Source organism: Glandiceps talaboti, chromosome 21, assembly GCF_964340395.1.
Source record: "Glandiceps talaboti chromosome 21, keGlaTala1.1, whole genome shotgun sequence".
NCBI classification, from domain to species: Eukaryota; Metazoa; Hemichordata; class Enteropneusta; family Spengelidae; genus Glandiceps; species Glandiceps talaboti.
The window spans coordinates 4,514,655-4,529,688 of NC_135569.1; the positions used below are offsets into that span (position 1 = coordinate 4,514,655).

The window sequence follows — 15,034 nt, forward strand, 5'->3', positions numbered from 1 at the left end:
AAGTACACATGTATATTGATAATACAATGAACCGTGGGTGGGTAGATTTTATTGCAATGATAAATGTCATGTCAGTGTCTAAATGTCAGCTCTAAGTGGCAATATATGGATGACAAATAAGTAATTTATTTGGATTTTGAATTTATCAAACAATTTTACCATGTTTTCCTACTTGAAAAAAAAAGAGAAACAGTATAGGCAATTGCAAAGTCTATGTTTGTAACTCAAAAAATGCTAAAGGCTAAAAAGAAGTGTATAAAATGGAGTTACAAACAAAAGATTGCTATATTATGTTTCACACAGATTTTTCAGGTAAAAACATAATAAAGCTATTTTAGCAATTAAAAATCAAAAATAGATACCAAATTGTGTTTTGATACATGTTTCAAGTCGAGCCAGACAATGTTATGTTCCATGTCGACTGGCTTCCATTGTGCGTCATCATGATACACACACTTGCTTTTTAGAAAGCATTTAAATTTAACCTCTTTATTCATCCTAGAAATGAAAATAACTGCTATCTCTTATAAACACTCCGAACACGTCGGTTCCAGAGATTGATTTAAAGCTTAAATGGCAATTAAAGTTTGGCGGGAACTATAATAATTATAAATCAAAGTTACCTGAACTTTCCCCAGGATCCATGCAGAACCCGGAATATCAGGGAACTGTCGACTGCTAAAACATGATTAGATCTTTCTTTTTAGGAAATAAAGGCACGCTGCGCAAAGATGAAAAAAAAAATTATAGGTCCTGAAATATACCCTTAAAACGAATTTATTATAGTCTCAGCCATATTTTAATTCCTTCATTGCGTCACGGTAGGTGGCAGTATTTTCCCCCGAAAATTCCAATACAAATGGGGATAACACAAGAGTAAGTTTCGTCCAAAAATAAAATGAAATAGGTTATCGAAGGATATAAAATTGATGTTTATTAAAGACAAACTTTTTTTATTCATTTTATTTATATGACGAAGTTATATGTTGCAATCAATCGGATTAAAATCTGATGTACGAATACGGCTAGATATCAATTATTTCCTTCATAAGCTTATATTATATATTGAGCCAATGTCGTCTTCCATAAAAATGTTCGTCAGGAAAAGTGCCAAATAAGATTTGGTGTAATGATAAGAAAAGATATTGCTGACACGCATATGCATGTAGTGTGTACTGGGGTGGAAGGAGTGAGCCATCAACGGCCAGTATTGGCTGTGGGGAGGAGGAGCCAAACTATCAGCTGATATCCGAGGCTCGATATCCTCCATGTTTCAATATGTCGCAGTTTTCTAACATGATCTCGGCTCCTTGGTTGAAGATTTTGCAACGAGCTGTTGTAAATAATAATCTTAAACCGTTTGCATGTCATCAAAGGCGATCGTTAGCATCTAAGGTAAGTAAAACGTCTGTCGAAGAACATTAAACACAGTCAGATTTGGAAGTTGAGCTGCGAACGCTAAACTGTCGTCTGCTGCCAAAGTTACAGTCGATTTTTAGTTGTGGCGTGCTATTAAAAGTTTGTACAACGTCTATCAGTACAACGTCTATCAGTTTTAGCTGAGAAAGCGATATACATAATTAGAATTCCCCATATTTGATGTATGCAATTTTTCAAAAAACCAAATGATGACGACCCTCGGCCCCGTGTCCCTGAGAGGGACTGTGATTGTGAACGACCGTACGGTACACTGGTACGATGTGCACGTCAGCCGTCATATAAAACAAGTCACAGACATTGACACAGGACCGTTGGTCGGTCGGTCGATCGGTAAAATCTGTGTAACTGTGAGATTAGCTTATGATGATATATAAAATAAGTATCACATCTTCTAACATAGGGTGGAATACATGTGAAGTTGAACGTTGTCGAATGCATATGAAATTCGTGGATATTTTCTGAACTTCAAAACCATCTACATGCACTTATTGGTCTACAACTGAATCAAAGGTGATAGTAATTATCAAGATGAGATTACACTATAGTTTTTAAATATGCATCATGTTTATGATCCAATGGTAATGATTTAATTCATACACAGATCACAGTCATGTAATGTGATCTGTAATGTGTAACAGCAAACAATATTGAAACAGACCCATGATATAGTAAGAACACATGAAACACATGTACCACATACAGTGATACACATACATGCAAATAAATAAATACACACATACATACATACATACATACATACATACATACATACATACATACATACATACATACATACATACATACATACATACATACATACATACATACATACATACATACATACATACATACATACATACATACATACATACATACATACAGCATACATACATACATACATAATACACATAATACACACGTACATACACACACATACACACACACACACACACACACACACACACAGTTAGGTTAGGACGGTTCCCTTCTATCTTTTCCAGAAACAATGATAAGAAACCCACACACTTATAACAGTATAGGCAGAACACCAGGTACTAAAGGAAAAGAAAAATCACTATACTACTGTACTAAAATATAAACCACATGGCCAAACCAAAGCAGTTAACAGACAAATTTATAAACACTAAAACCCAAACAGATAAAAAACACACAAAACACACACATTAAGTTATAAATTATAATACTAGGTTTTCATAGAAACTCAGTCAGAGGTCAATTCGCATTATATTTAGAACCAGTTTTCTATTAATATGTAACCTAAATCTGAATAAATATTACATTTCTTTCAGTTGACTTTGTATCAAAGGCAATGTTATATAGATGATACACATGACCACTTTCAATTAAATAACAATAGTACAGCATGTTTTATTTGATTCAAATTTATATGTAAAAATACATAATCTGAGGCTTATTAATACACACAAAAAACTGAATATACTAAAAATTATAATAACAAAAGACAAATGCATAATGCAAAATACAACTTGAACATTAGAGATTGTTAACCGAATTTCAGTAACGAACTTCTTGAGACTGTTAACAATAAATCCATCACTGGTGCTAAATAATTTTGTGTGAAATGTTTTTGCAATTTGTTACAATTCCTTATATTGTTATTTCTTTAAAAAAATGGGTTTTAGGGTTATTTGTGCTCATACATCTTGAAGGAGGGATCCCCTCCAAGATCTTTGATCTGATATGGGAGTCTACACATTTCATTTGGCTACCTCTATTTCCTTTTGTACATTGTCATTTGTTTTAGCATCTCTTCATAGGAAGTCCTGTTTCCTGTGTTACTAACATACTGATAAAACACAAGGTTATTTGTAATGCAAGATACAAAGTAATGAAAGGAAAGCCTGTCAAATTACATAGAGTAAACCTGAACCATCATTTTATCTAACTTACATGGTTGTCGATCCCAGTACAAGTAATAACCCTGTTGTAGCCTAATCTAATAAACTGATCTAATCTAATAAAAAATTACATTCTACTGCCTTAGACAGATGATATTTACATAAACAAATAATCCCTACTGTCCAAACCATAAATGTCAGGGTTTCAATCTCATCTTTTCCATTAGTGTTATCTTATCAGTGGAGCCATAAGGATTACATAGGAATATTTGTTTTCTTGCAAAGTTGACTATATCTCTGCCAGACAACTGTTTTTCGCATATAAATTCTAATCCTGGGCTGTCATTTAAGTTCTCAAAAAGATGATATTTACAATAAAGTAGTAATACAATAAGCTAGGTAATTACTATTATTAATAACCATAATAAATAGTAATAACCACAATTATTTTATATTAGTGATTACTTGCACCAGTGGTAGTACTAATATTTACACTGCAGTGCAATATCAACAACATTATTGCATACCTGCATGCAAATGATATGCAAATGATATGCAAATGAAGGCATGAACGTCCCTTGTGATGGCAGTGTATTCAGCTGCTCTTTCCACTCACTACACTTGTGAGAGTACGACTGAATAGAACACTGAAAGTATGCAGGTAAATGTCCCAAGTATGCCACACATGCACTCACACTTCATGGGGTTCTGTAATGTAACCAGTGATAACAACAATAACCAGTAATTACCACAATAACAAGTGATAATAACAATAACCACAATAACCAGTAATAACCACATTAACCGAGTAATAACCACAATAACCAGTAGTAACAACAATAACCGAGTATAATAACCACAGTAACCAGTAATAACCACAATAACCAGTAGCAACCCTGATTTTTTCACTATCATTTAATTTCACAGACAGATGAGACCTTAAAGAAAACATGTCTGTATGACTTCCATGTTAACCATGGTGGTAAGATGGTGCCATTTGCTGGATTCAGTATGCCAGTCCAATACAAGGAAGGCCTACTAACAGAACATCTACATACTAGAAATAGTGCATCTATATTTGACGTAACACATATGTTGCAGAGTAAAATCTATGGCAAAGATAGAGTCAAGTTTATGGAAAGTTTAATAGTAGGTAAGTACAATTCAAGGTCAACCATTTGTGTGTGTTACCCAGACTCATTGTCAATGGCTACTGGCCCAGAGTCTGGGGACATTGTAAACAATTTATGTGGGTTTCATTTTTGGTTAAGAAGCACAAAGCATGCAAATATGGTCGTAGATTGAGTTTGTGAAATTATATTATTTGAAAGTAGCAGCTATCTGTTGCTGTAGACTGTCAGACACATTGCACATAAACTTGAATTAATTGCCACATCACATAAAAGCACACATTCACAAATGAAATTCAAGTTCCCTTGGAATTTCATGTACATGTAAAGAGGCCATAAAACTGTTCTTAACAAACCATGAAATGTAATGCGAGTCTCTGTATTTCCAACATACTGTGCCAAGTATTATTAATCCAGTTCATTTATTTACTTTCCCTGTTTGCGACAAGTTCTGTTTGTTAATGCTTGTCTGTCGCTGGTTGTACGTTACAAAATGCATACAGATCAAATTTGTCTTTTTCTTTTTCGTTTTAGGAGATGTAGAGGGGTTACCTGACAATACAGGCACTCTGTCATTGTTCACCAATGAACAAGGTGGTATCCAAGACGATCTAATTGTCAGTAGAACCACTGATGATTACCTGTATGTTGTCTCAAATGCTGGCTGTATTGATAAAGACATTGCTAATATGAAGGTAAAGTAAAAATTAAAGATGGTCATTTTTTGTGTTCAGACTCACGTCACTTTGTGGAAAGGATCCTTGCGACAATATGAATGAATAAAGCGAGAATATCAAGCAGTAACCCTATAATATCATATATTTCACCTGCCCCCACATGGCTGATTTGAATGGTAGCAGTCAATGTGCACTGCCAAATGCATCAATTTTTTACATGGCCTTCCAATCAATATAGTGGTGAAAAACTTAGGAATTTAGGGTGTATCAGGCACCCTCCAATTGGGTGCACAGAGCAAGTAGACACTACTTGTAAATTGCTAATCCAGTTAGCCCACTGTATTCTATGTATTGTTGACACCTATCACAATACCTGAATACAGAAATATGACAACTTGTAAAATATTTTACCAGAACTTATTTTCACGGAAAAAGTTTATACACATATTCAGCTAAAATAAATCCAGTGCCAAAATATGTATGATTACAGAATGCACTATATAAGCTGCAACCACAAATGTTGTAGAATAATGGCACTTCTGGTGATACGAGGTATTTACCTACGTAAGAATGGTTCAATACCTTTAAGGTTTGGAACAGAGATACCCTCAATGGAAAACATGATGATTCAAAATTGAAGGTACTTACAACAGCTTTACTTGCCAGTTTGTATTAATTTTGATTTGTATTGTGTGTATATACTACAGCAACAAGAAGCCAAGTTCAAAGGTCAAGGTCTTGATGTTACTGTAGAACAGTTGCCTGATATGGCATTAATTGCACTCCAAGGTAAGATATGTTATTATTCAAGTGTAGATGTAACCCAGAGATTTGGCTAGTACTCAGGTTTGACAATGTCATTTGCTAACCCAGGGACTTGTCCATCTAGTTTGACAATGTCATTTGCTAACCCAGGGACTTGTCCATCTAGTTTGACAATGTCATTTGCTAACCCAGAGACTTGGCTATCTGACCTGACAACAGTGTGCATTGTATGAGCCAATGTGTCAAGTCAGATAACCAAGTCTTTGGGCCTAGTATAGAATCCATACATTGTTTTTGTCACACCCTGTATTTGTTTTGATGTCAAATTTTATCATTCAGATTTTCCTTCAGTAACTGCGTACAAAAACAACTTGTATCTTCAGATTTCAAAATAAATTAAATTCAATACTCTTATTCATGGAATATGTCAGAAGTCATCCATCAATCACAGACAAATGAATCTGTTGCATTTTTTCCTAATGATCACAAACACCTAAGAATAACAAAAATGTTGGGAATCATGTATCCAATGAAGACTTTTTTTGTGGCCCTAGCCAGAATTGTTTTGTAATTCCCTACCTATCTATTTGTGGCTCATTTGACTTGTAATATTTTGTACATTTGTAGATAAGTTTAGAGTATTTTATAAGCCTATAATTTTATAAATTTCTGGCAATAAAAGTTATTATTATTATTGTTGTTGTTGTTGTTGTTGTTGTTGTTGTTGTTGTTGATTTTCTTTTGAAATCCAAAAATTTATAATTTCATTTTTTTAGGACCATTGATGAGTAAAGTACTACAGAAAGGTGTTGATGGTGACCTGAGTAAACTAACCTTTATGCAAACAGCTGAAATGTCTGTATTTGGAATACCAAACTGTCGTGTAACAAGATGTGGCTACACTGGGGAAGATGGTGTCGAGGTTTGTCATGTATATTAATTAACCAAAACTACACAATTGTACAAATTGAGCAAACCAAACACTTTCAGATTAAGTACTTACCTGCCAAAATTATGAAAACCGACTACTTTCTCACTAGGGTTATGTAAATCAACCATATCATTTCCCCCACCAAAATTGCATAAATCAACTACTCAAGTTTCCCTCCTAAAGTGTGCAAATTAACCACTTTCTGCAAATATTGGGTAAATCAACTATTTTGCTCCATCTCCCGCAAGACCGACACCGCCCCATGTGGTGTGTGAACACAACCCAAAATTCTGTCAACCAATACTACTCAACCACTTTTCAGTCAAAATTGATTAAACAAACCTTTTTCCAACAAAACTCGCCCATCAAAATTATTTTAAAAACCAACCATTTTACCACTGAAACTGCAAATTAACCAATTTCGCAAATAACTACTTTCTCATCAAAATCCTGCAAATAATATGCTTCTCCACCAAAACTCTATAAACTAACAGACAGACATATAGATGTAGATTACTTAGTACAGAGCAACATTGACCAGGTATCTCTGTGTTTATTGTACAGATTTCAGTACCAATGAATAAAGTGCTACAATTGGTGGAAACACTACTGAAATCAGAAGAAGCATCTGTCAAGATGGCAGGTCTTGGTGCAAGAGACAGTTTACGCCTTGAGGCTGGACTTTGTCTCTATGGCAATGACATTGATGATAACACTACACCTGTAGAAGCTACTTTGTTATGGACAATTGGTGAGGACTTATGGATGCTCTTTTTGTATGGACATTGACTTACAGATACTCTTATATGGACATACACTTGACTTATGGATGCTCTGCTAGTATGGTCATAGGCTATGGGTTCTTAGGCTATGGACATTGATTTAAGGATACTCTCAGACTAAGAGCATTGACTTATGGGTGCTCTTAGGCTCTAAACATTGACATAAGGATGCTCTTAAGCCATAGGCACTGACTTAAGGATACTCTAAGGCTATGAACATTGACTTAAGGATGCTCTAAGGCATCCTTTGTTTTAAGGATAGCCATAGTCATACGCAATGGGTATCAACTCATTACACAGTGATTCTATTTATTTATTTCACTTATAAATGTAGAGAATTCATGTAGATTTTTATTTTAAATAACTATTTCAGCCAAGAGAAGACGTCAGGAAGCTAATTTCCCAGGTGCTGATATTATTCTTAGGCAGATAAAGGAGAAACCAAACAAAAAACGAGTTGGTATTGTATCATCTGGACCACCTGCTAGGGGTAAGGAGAGAGTTTGTTTCTGTTTCTGTTGATTCTGTAATATTAAAAGTGACTATATAGTCACTACTGTTTCATTTACATTAAGAAGGTCTTAGGACACTTAGCAGTTAATAAACCCCAGACAATGTTGACAAGATGTCAGCAAAAGTTTTGGAATTCACTTCCAAAATGTTGTTTTACTCTGTGACTTTGTGAGTAGAAATATTCATTTGACACTTTGGAGTCATAAATACTGTGCTATTACATATGCGTACTGACTCACATGAGACAATGTCCATGGTAAGGACCTACACTGAACAATAAATGAGGAAGAATTTTCAACTTTGTGTTTCTTGGCAATCAAGTGTAGTGTATGTGACATAAAATCATGAAATGACTCTCCAGAGTCTGTGTGTGAAAGTCCCTACAGTGTCATTCCCCTTCAAAAGCCGTAATCAGAGAAGGATTATAGTAAAGGTGTACAAAACAGTTGTCTGGCAGAACTTTAGAAAAATTTTGTCCAGAAGAACAGAATGGCCGTATGTAATCCATATAATTCCACTGATAAGATAACACTGGAGTCATGATGGGCAGTTGGTTAGAGTGGCCAGCTTGGAATCTGCAGGTTGCAGGTTTGTTTCTGAGTGGCTAAAGTCCTTGGGCAAAATTTGAACCACAACTGTGCCTCAGTCAACCCAGCGGTATATTTGGGGACCTGGTAGGATAAAGGGTGCAATGTGAATGCTTTAATCCTATGTGCCTACTCAGACCACTAAAAATATAAAGGCTGCAATGGATTGTATGCTCCCAAGGGAGTTCAGGAAGTATAAAGGCCCATTGTGCCACTATAGATCCATCCCAGGGGTAATAATTTGTAAAACACTTTGAGCACAAAGTGGGAAAGTGCTATATAAAAACCAACATTATAACACTAAATTATGTGAGAACCTAGGAGAGAATCGTGGGCCTTTAAACCATTTATTGATTGTTGATTCTTATTTTTATGTTCAGCTGGTGCCAGAATATTAAATGAAGCAGGTGAACCAATTGGTCAAGTTACAAGCGGATGTCCATCCCCAAGTCTCAAGAAGAATGTTGCCATGGGTTACGTTGCAAAATCACATGCAAAGAGTGGGTCAAAGGTCAAACTAGAAGTCAGAAAGAAACAGGTTAATGGTGAAGTTAGTAAAATGCCATTTGTACCAGCAAAATACTATACTGGCAAATGAAAAACTATTCATAATAATGCCATTCAAAATTTTGTCTATGTACAGATTCTTGCCTCTATCTTGTAGTTATGCATTTGGTATACATTTATCATCTTGAATAATCAAGGCATTATGTACAATATCTATCTCTCTGTCATTTGTCTTGAAGTCAGTGAAACCCATATGTCATAGAGCGCCCTCAACGGTTACAACCTGTCATTATCCAGCAGCGAACTGACCAATCACTGTCAGTATTAAAATCAGACTATTTTAAATGTGTTCATCATGAATAATCAAGGCATTATGACTACAATATATATCTCGCCGTCATCTGCTTTGAAGTAAAGTCATTGAAACTCGTTTATCTTAGATCACCCCCAAACAGTAAACTTTATTGACATCAACAACTCAATCATGCCTCGTGGGGTGTGTCGTCGTGTTTACTGTAGCGAATTGACTTTCTACTACCTAGGCTTATCACAAACATGTCCTTTCCACTGGGATATTTTGAATACTTTGGTTTTGAACATATGTCAATGTCTTTTATGTCAAAGCACCTTTAAACAAGTTAAATATGATGACAGAAGCAACCATGTTTGAAAAGCAGTCAACATTGATAATATAAGGAATTCTGTGATTGGTCAGTTCGCTGCAGGATAATGACAGTTTGTAACTGTTGAGGGCAGTCTACAATATATGATTGTCTATTTCAATTATGTTCCTTCAAAGCAGATGGAAGAGAGAGATAGATATCATAGTCATCATGCCCTGGTGATTTCAAACGACATGTATTCTTCTGAGTGAATATTTCTTGAAAGGGAAAAGGTGCATTTATTTTGATGCTATGTTTTATGTAATGGGACTCCCTAGTTCATTCTAAAAATGTAGAGTGGTCAACTATTTTAAAATTAGACTTCCTATGGAATCTATTAAATATGCCATATTCTGGTTACCTGCCTTGTAGTCTTTGTCAGTGTTACAAGAGGGTGCCCCAGATTAGTAAAGAGGGCTAAATTACAGAGCAGTACATGTGGTTAAATCAACTCAGAGTAGTCTTGCAACTAGACCTCTGATCTGTGCTGAGAAGATTGCCAAACAAAAACCAAGGATGACAGTACCACTAGGACAAAGCCCTCGATGCAACATATGGTCACTTTTAATATCAGCAGAATTGTCGTTTAACAGCTAGACTACTCATTGAGTTCATGAAAATTACTTAATCTGAAAGAAAGTTAGCAGAACTTTGTTTATTGGTTGAGAATGCTAACTTTTGCTATGGAACACTGGAAGGAGGCTACAGTGCCCTCATACATAGTTCAAATGTTGCTCCCAAACAGCACTCCAAGTGGCCAAACTATATAATCTTTTGTCTTTCTGGTAAGCGGCCTATGACATAATATGAGCAACTTATCAACATATCGATCTTTGAAATGCAAAAATCATAAAATGATATAGCAAACATGTTAATAAGATGAATACAGTACAGACTTACAAAGATATCAGTTGGGTATAAAAGGCAAGTTATCAAGTTGGTGAGTCAAATATTGAAATTGATGACTTGTCACGACTTTCATTGTATAAATTTGCAAACAATCATTGAATGTGAGAATTCTACTCTGTTGTCATGAAAAATTTATTTTGTAATTTGAGAAATAAAAGTTTCAAATATTCAGTATGTGTATTTGACTTGTTAACTAAGTCGTTTACACACACACACACACACACACACACACACACACACACACACATACATACATACTCGCATGCACATACACACTTACATAGATACCTCCTACATACATACAGTACATACATACATACATACATACATACATACAATACATACATACATACATACAATACATACATACATACATACATACATACATACATACATACATACATACATACATACATACATACATACATACATACAATACATACATACATACAATACATACATACATACATACATACATACATACATACATACATACATACATACATACATACACATATACACACACACACCCTTGCATGCACGCACACACAAGGACATGCATGCATGCACACACACACACACACACAGTCCAGATACTTGGTTGTCTGACACAGTATACTGTTTTCAAATCGCTATTGTCAAGTTGAATAGCCAAGTCTGTCTATGGGCTACGACACATTTACCTCACTGTACTTAAATAGCTCTACCAAAGTGAAGTCATGCTAAAAAAACGAAACGGGAGTGCTTGGAAACTAACAACATTATTACTTTACTGGAGAAAAAAAATTAAAAAATCTTCCAGATACTGATATTGATTGTTGACACTTGTACAAAATCATAAATACAGTAGTACATGGCTTTAAAAACCCCAAATCAAATGAGGAGACAAAGTCTACTGCAAAGTTTTGAATGCATATGTTCTTTTAAAGAAAAAAGTCAAGTCAGACTTATTTCTGCCTGCTTGTCACATCATATACCACACGCCTCTTCATGCCACCGTCCGAAACAACCCTCGTTGTGGCAATCTTGTGTTTGTCAATGGATGTGAAGATCATTGGGTTTTCCCATAAACCTTTGCAGGAAATCCAAAATGGCTGAATATATAATATGTCAAGTATAGTAGTCCTTCTTTACAAGATTTCAAAGTTGAGTAAGTTACCGATGTGCTATTTTATGAACCAAACCCATATGATAGCAGTATTAAATCAATATAAGTGCATTAGAGCACAAATTAGTCTGACTGGACTTTTCCTTTGAAACACAATATTCAGAGTCTTAAATACATCAAGATTTACAAACTTACTTTATTATATGCAAATATCTACTGCATCAAGTGGACAAGGTGACTAAGTTAACAGTTTCAGTTTTGAAGAAGTCAAAAATCAATACATGGCAGTTCTTTGCTTTGCTGTCTCAGTAAGCACTCGTAATGCTAGTAATGGCAAATCATGAATTGCACCATGCCCTCAATGGCAGTTATCAGCATGCCTTTTTGCAGATATTTACATAGTATTCAGGCTAGGTAAACTATATGCTCATTTCAATGAGGGCATAGTTACATATTGACTTCATTTGAATATAGTCAATTAGGCTGACGTACATTATCACTCCCCATTGTAACAAATCAGTTTGAGTGTTCATTTACATAATGACTTCATTTGAATATAAACAATTAGACTGATGTACGTTATCACTCCCCCATTGTGACCAATCAGTTTGGGTGCATTTTTCAAAAATCAGTTTGAGCATAAATTGTTTGCCATTGCTCACAATACAAGCAATTAATGAGACAGCAAAACAAAATCACAGATTGTGATGTAAACAGGCTAGTCATGGTATTACTACCTCAGACTCAGACTAAGACCATGACAACTCTGTAGCCTACTGACAAGATGACTACCACGTAACTGACGTTTGTCTTGCAAATTTAATCCAATGTTTGGTAACATCAAAATATAATAATATATCACTGATGAAAATATTGAGAGATGTTTATTTTGTTTTGCTTTTCTTCTTTTGTTGTTTTTTCTCTTTGTCTTTATTGTCATCTTCTGTGTTCTCTTCTGGTCTTGCTTTTTGCCATTCTAATGGATTCCTCCTGTACATTGGCCATGGTGGCAGTGTCAACTACAGAAATGAAAAAACAAAACAATCAGTTTGATAATACTCCTGACCCCTTTTCAGCATGAGTAGTATGACAAAGCTTTTCTACAAGTTTAGTATTTGTGGTAGGAGAACTGTTGTAATATATAGACAGAAATATGGTTATAATTGCAACGTATTCACAGAAAATAAGGCTATATAATAGACAAACACACTACAGTAGACCCTGATGGTAGTACCAATAGGTCTTTCCAAAATTTGCCATGGTGGCACTCTACATCCTGTCTGTGTGTACCTTGGGGGTATACATGGTATAGGTTACTAAGTTAATCATAGAGCACTGCTGCTTTCCTCGATGTCTGAACAATATGAAAAACATCCCTGATTTACACTTCTACAGCATACAAGGAACAAAGCTTTTAAGAAACAATACAATGAGGTGATGATACCCCCACTTTTAGCAAGGGCGCTGTACTCTCAATTTTACTGTTTGCAGCCTATTAATGGCCTATTATTATAACAGACCAGATTTGATCTGAATGCATACTGTGCAGTTGGAGGGTTAATGTGTGGACACATCCATTGTAATGTGGGGATGTCCCTTTTATGCTCATGTTAATAATGCTAATTCTGTCAAAATAGATTTCACTCAGTTCAAAGAACGTATGTACCAAATTTCGTTTGAACTGAGTCTGTCATTTTTGGGAAATGTTGACACAGACAGAGAGACAGACACACGGACAGACAACATAACCACAATATCTCCCCTGAGGGCCGATAAAAATAAATGTATATGATAATATATTACACACTGTAGTATATTGATGGAAGTATACAAAGATAATACTGGTACTTACTATACAGGAAAGTAGAAATCCAGCTGCTAATACATACATAGTTTGTACAAACTGTTCACAAATATATCCCCATATAAAACCAACAATCTGTTGAAAAAAACAACAACCAAGAACCATGCCTTGATATCTGGCTCAACAAAAATTTTACCAACACTGCTGCATTTTATCATCTAACATGTCATATTTCAGATAATAAAATATTTGTTGACCCAGACGATAAAATGTAGCACTTTTGGTAAGATATTTATCAAGCAAGACAATAAATGTAGCAGTGTTAGTAAGATTTTTGTTGAGCCAGACATTTTGTTTCAGGTGCCACGATTTTCATTGTATATGTATATGACTGTTTTTGATGGACAGGTGTATTTAGTAACGGGGTAAATGGATTATTCCATTTACATACACTTACCCCAAATAATAGTATTATTGCTTGAAATAATTGCTTATGATGGACAGGTATATTTAATAACAGGGTGAACGGATTATCCCATTTACATGTACTTACCCCAAATAATAGTATTATTGCTTGAAATAATTGTTCTGCTAGTTTCTGTCCTTGGAAATCCTGGAAGGAAGGACAATATACATGAACAAACTGAATACAAGACACAAGACTGTGGGAGACATGGGTATCATTCTCCATTACTGTACAGACGTACTCAATGATCAGCCATTGTAGCTACTCTTAGCATCTCTTTCTACAATGGGAATTGATAATATGGAGACCCATGGCAATGTATTACACAGACTACCATCACTGTATTGATGGTCATTTTTTTATGTGAATAGTCACTGATTTATAACTGACATCAAAACAACATACAAACACATGTATACATCACAGGCACTTGAGTGCGGCTCTGCCTATGGTATAAACAGACAGACAGACAGAGACACACACAGACACACACACACACACAGATTAAATATAAATATATCATAAATAAAAACACAATACACACACACATATCTTCAAAACATTATGTTGGAAGGAAGCTACAGATACAACAGGAGTTAATACACGTCATTCATATGTAAACGTCTAAAATCGGACTACTGCCAGTGCCAGCCGGGGAGTACTGCAATATATGTGAGGAAATGTTTCCAAGAAATCACATTTCTAAGAGTCTTTTGGGTAAATAGTGGAATACAAATTAACCATCACTTACCATATGGGTGGGCATCGATTTCGTTAACCTCTGCATCTTGGTTATGGTGTAATGACAACGAAAAATATGTGATTTTCGCAACAGCCTGTTACAAACGGTGTGTGGTGCCTTTGAACCGGAAG

The 15,034-nt window shown here is 35.2% G+C and overlaps 2 protein-coding genes across 2 annotated transcripts; one reads left to right on the forward strand and one right to left on the reverse strand.

The window, feature by feature from the left end:
- Positions 1-1,262: 1,262 nt before the first annotated feature.
- Positions 1,263-10,810, forward strand: LOC144451443 (aminomethyltransferase, mitochondrial-like). The gene is made up of 8 exons (XM_078142282.1): positions 1,263-1,395; positions 4,248-4,473; positions 4,985-5,145; positions 5,835-5,916; positions 6,669-6,814; positions 7,388-7,574; positions 7,979-8,095; positions 9,086-10,810. Exons 1-8 carry the CDS (start codon positions 1,279-1,281, stop codon positions 9,301-9,303), a joined length of 1,254 nt encoding a protein of 417 aa, XP_077998408.1. The 5' UTR covers positions 1,263-1,278; the 3' UTR covers positions 9,304-10,810.
- A 775-nt stretch (positions 10,811-11,585) lies between these two features.
- LOC144451479 (signal peptidase complex subunit 1-like) lies at positions 11,586-15,018 on the reverse strand. Its single transcript, XM_078142329.1, has 4 exons — positions 14,913-15,018; positions 14,249-14,308; positions 13,744-13,830; positions 11,586-12,910 (listed from the first exon to the last, which is right to left on the reverse strand). The coding sequence occupies exons 1-4, from the start codon at positions 14,946-14,948 to the stop codon at positions 12,776-12,778; spliced, it is 318 nt and encodes a 105-aa protein (XP_077998455.1). The 5' UTR covers positions 14,949-15,018; the 3' UTR covers positions 11,586-12,775.
- Positions 15,019-15,034: the final 16 nt, after the last annotated feature.